Source organism: Cucurbita maxima, unplaced genomic scaffold, assembly GCF_002738345.1.
Source record: "Cucurbita maxima cultivar Rimu unplaced genomic scaffold, Cmax_1.0 Cma_Scf00008, whole genome shotgun sequence".
NCBI classification, from domain to species: domain Eukaryota; kingdom Viridiplantae; phylum Streptophyta; class Magnoliopsida; order Cucurbitales; family Cucurbitaceae; genus Cucurbita; species Cucurbita maxima.
In genome coordinates, this window is record NW_019272024.1 from 2288987 (window position 1) to 2292818 (window position 3832).

Genomic DNA, 3832 nt, shown 5'->3' on the forward strand with positions numbered 1-3832 from the left:
TCCACCGCTAGTAACTATTGTTCTCTCTTTAGGTTTTCTCTTTCGAGCTTTCTAAAACACGTAGATTAGGGAAAAGTTTCAACACCCACTCTCCCGATCTAATGGAATCAAATTTGTGTTTGTTGGGTTCGGGTTCTTCATTCAAGAACATAGAGGAAGCAGAGCAGCATCAGCAGCAGAAAAATCAGGCCATACAATATCAATCTAAAATGGCATAGAATAACTCAAAAAACACTTAAGAAACCAAAACATATAGCAGTTTTAAGATTGAAACTCAGTGATATGAAGAACTTCAATTGAAGAAGAGTTATGAACAAGTTCAGCCACAGAAGCTAAAAGTTTCACCAACACTTCAAACAATTCACAACTTGTCTGAATTTCATTGTCCAACCTATACTTATAACTACTGTAATCAAAGTTTACCACCAACATTTGGGACATTCAGAGTTCGCCTGTTCAAGATGGCTTCATGCTTCCCGGACGAGTAACCCGTGGCCGAACCGGAGTCTTAGAAGGACTTACCCTACAAATTTTCATGAAACAATGTAAGTGAACAAATGTATGAACCAATATATTTAGAACAGTGAGAGCTTCACCAGACCTGATTGGCTGAGATCCCAAGATCATGCCACTACAATTCAGTGCTTGAAGAGCCGTCTCTGCCTGTTCACACAAACAAACAAAGCTGTTCTTACAAAAAAAAAGTAACCAACAAGATATCTAAGCAGAGCAAAGAAAAGGTTTACCATAGCAAACTCGACAAACGCTATACGGGTCGAATGCAGCTGATCCCCCAACAACCTCAAGCGAGTTACCTAAACTCAAACGGAAGATTTATCGGTTAAAATCTTCGAAAACGTGCCAACACGAATATGCCCTCTTTGTATAAGCTATATATCTTACCTCACCACAAGATGTTTCAAAGAAACTCTTAACTTCAGCCTGAGATACCTGTAAACAAAAAACATGGAGTTGTCGACCTCGGATTGAGATTGAAGGAGATCGAACGAGGAGTATGGAAGGACAAGAAGCATAGAAAATGATATCGAATTTGGAAACACCAGCACCATCGTGTCATCAGATAATAAGTCGGAATATTTTACGTAATTGCATAATCTAAGACTTGATCTAGAAAAGAAAATCAACAGCACCGGAGCAGAGATACGAAGAAAAAGTAATGGACTTGATCTTTCTATATGCACAAGGCTAGTACACGTCGAAGAAGTTAAGAAAACCGACCCCGATTACCACAAACCATAGCAGGAAGAATTGATTAAAGAACAAGTTATGGATCCTTTCTTTTTCACGAATTGCACTAATTTTCTTCTTAGTTAGGGAAAAAGTGAAGAAATTACCTTCTTATCAATATTTGTGCAGTAGATAGTTCTTGTACACATATCCCATTCATCGTTTGACTGTAATAAAATTATAAGAACGAAAGATCGAATCAGGTTTTACACGAGAACTTTTGTACGGAGAATATGAATATATCCATATAGGAAGAGATCAGGAAACGCCATACCTTAGGGAGAAAGGTAGGATTCACAGGAAGAATGGCAGTCTTTGAAGGCAATACCTTAACTGGATAAGACCCGACCACCGTCCCGCTAAGGCCTATGGCTGTTCTAGCACTATCTGTTGCCAAAACATTCCAGGGTGGCATGTAAGATCAACTTATATACTTCTTTTTTCAGAAAAATTCATGAAGGAACTTACGCTCATTAGCAAACTCCACAAAAGCAAAACGAAGAACTGAATGGGGATCGCCACATATTCGGCAATCATTAACCTTTAACGATATAAAATTTCCACGTAAGCAAGGTCTTCAATTAAGTTTCGAGAATATTCAATAATATAAACCAAATCAGCGCCTCGTTCGAGCATAAGAACTCAAGAAGGAGAATACTTAATTCGAGTCAGTGGACCGAAGTTCATGCTCGTCAAAGTACACGGAAAACACTTTTTCTTTCTGCAAAATGAGGCGAAATAATTTTCTAGAAATGGAGTATACTTACATAACCACAAAACTCCCTGAATACCTTGGCGAGCTCCTCTTCAGAGACCTAGATTTTAGAAACAAACGTCTCATTCTAAAATTATCTCGAGCATTATAACAAGACTCTAAGCTTGTAAAGATATGACCGATACTCACATCCTTATCGATATCAGATACATAGACAGTCCTCCTTATACTTTCCTCTTGCTGAGCCCTGACAGATCTATTGTTATTCATTCTTCTTCTCCCCTGGTTATTAAAGTCGCTTCGTCTCTGAAAGAGAGCGAGAAAGAGGAGAGTATTAACTTGTAGCATGGAAAAAAGTTCGATATCATTCAATTGAATTCACGGCGATTGATTCCTTTTATGATTCTAAAAATTAAACGATTTTATAAAGGCATCACAACTCTTTTCCTATAGGAGCAAAACAGAGTGTTACGAGATACGAAAGGAACATATTCCTACATGCTATCATGCGTCTACCAATACGAAAGCATGCCAATGGAGCTCGATAATCTCAACATGGTCGATAAGTTACAAGAATTACGAAAAAGGAAAGGTCCTAGTTCTTATCGTTCTATTTATCGACGAGCCACAGTTCAGACAAGCATTCTTCAAATATTGGTAATAGTAATAGAGCGGACCGTAGAGACTAAATTGCGAAACGAATCCAAGTAACTTAAATAGCATAAGATAGACTAATCCTAGTTCAAGCGCCCAACACAAACCTTAAGTGAACGTTATCGGTCTCAATAGCCTAACACAGAGATAAGAACTTATGGCAACATGATGAAGCATCAATTTTGATTATATTTTAGAATCGAGCCGGATAATAATTTAATTAGCTTCATCATTCCAGGCAGATAATGACTAGCTATCGTTGTACTAACAGATCCGAGGCGATCTAAACGATGATCGGAAGGCGAACACAAAAGCTTTTTCAATCGAAAACGATTCTCCAAAATAGCATGAGAAATGGGAATGTAGCGAAGAATTGAACAAACCACAACAATGAACAATTCACAAGTAAACTTCATAGCATTAAACATATACACATTATCTTGAAAAACAATCAGTAAGAACAAACAGTCCCAGATCAAACAAAAAGTTCGACCGAACCGATTCGAGCAATGAAATTATGGATTGAATGTAGATATCATCAAGAATTTCCAGGGTCAACGACAGTAAATCATACTAATAGCACATCCCAGAATAAAATTCATCAGATTAAACATGAACATAAACATAATTCAATCCAATTCCAGCATTTCAATTATGGGTTGAATTCCAAAATCCCAAATCGAAACAAGAACAGGAAAAGCAGATCAGATTAAAGAATTCAAGGGGGGAAAAAAAGAGAATACCCTGCGATTGATATCACCGTCCAACAGTTGATCGGCGACCTGAAAGGCTTTGGCCGACGATCGAGTATTGTTTTGATAATAGAATTGAAAATCTTGGCGATCATGATGAGAGTAAGAGGAAGGGAAAAACTCCTTAGCCAAAGGGTTCAAATTACTGAACATTTCAGCGAGGTTATTAGCATCAAATTGTGATTTGGGTTTCATCTGCGGATCAAAATTCTTGGCAGCCGCTGCCTCACCGGAATTCTCAGCAACCGCGGCCATAGAATGAAAACCCAGATGGGAAATATGAAAAATATGAAAATTAAAGAGAAAGAACAGGTTTCTCAGTCCATTTGGAAAATCCCAGCAGACGGGTAAGGTGGAATTTGGGATTAAGAGACGAAATGAAGAGAACCCATTTGAGAGAGGCAAGAAATGGGAAGAGGGTGAGGAGAAAGAATGGTTTTTTTTTTTTTTTTTTTTTTTTTTT

General features: G+C 37.8%; 1 protein-coding gene across 1 annotated transcript in view; it reads right to left on the reverse strand.

Annotated features, from left to right (window-relative positions):
* Positions 1–235: 235 nt before the first annotated feature.
* LOC111483047 (polyadenylate-binding protein-interacting protein 9-like) overlaps positions 236–3832 on the reverse strand; it is a 3811-nt gene continuing 214 nt past the window's right edge. The window contains exons 2-11 of the mRNA XM_023129145.1: positions 3361–3832; positions 2153–2269; positions 2016–2063; positions 1717–1789; positions 1523–1635; positions 1356–1415; positions 904–951; positions 747–815; positions 602–663; positions 236–523 (exon numbers count right to left, since the gene is read on the reverse strand). Of these exons, the coding sequence (XP_022984913.1) occupies positions 457–523; positions 602–663; positions 747–815; positions 904–951; positions 1356–1415; positions 1523–1635; positions 1717–1789; positions 2016–2063; positions 2153–2269; positions 3361–3624 (921 nt within the window). The 5' untranslated portion in view covers positions 3625–3832 and the 3' untranslated portion in view covers positions 236–456. The remainder of the gene's footprint in view (positions 524–601; positions 664–746; positions 816–903; positions 952–1355; positions 1416–1522; positions 1636–1716; positions 1790–2015; positions 2064–2152; positions 2270–3360) is intronic.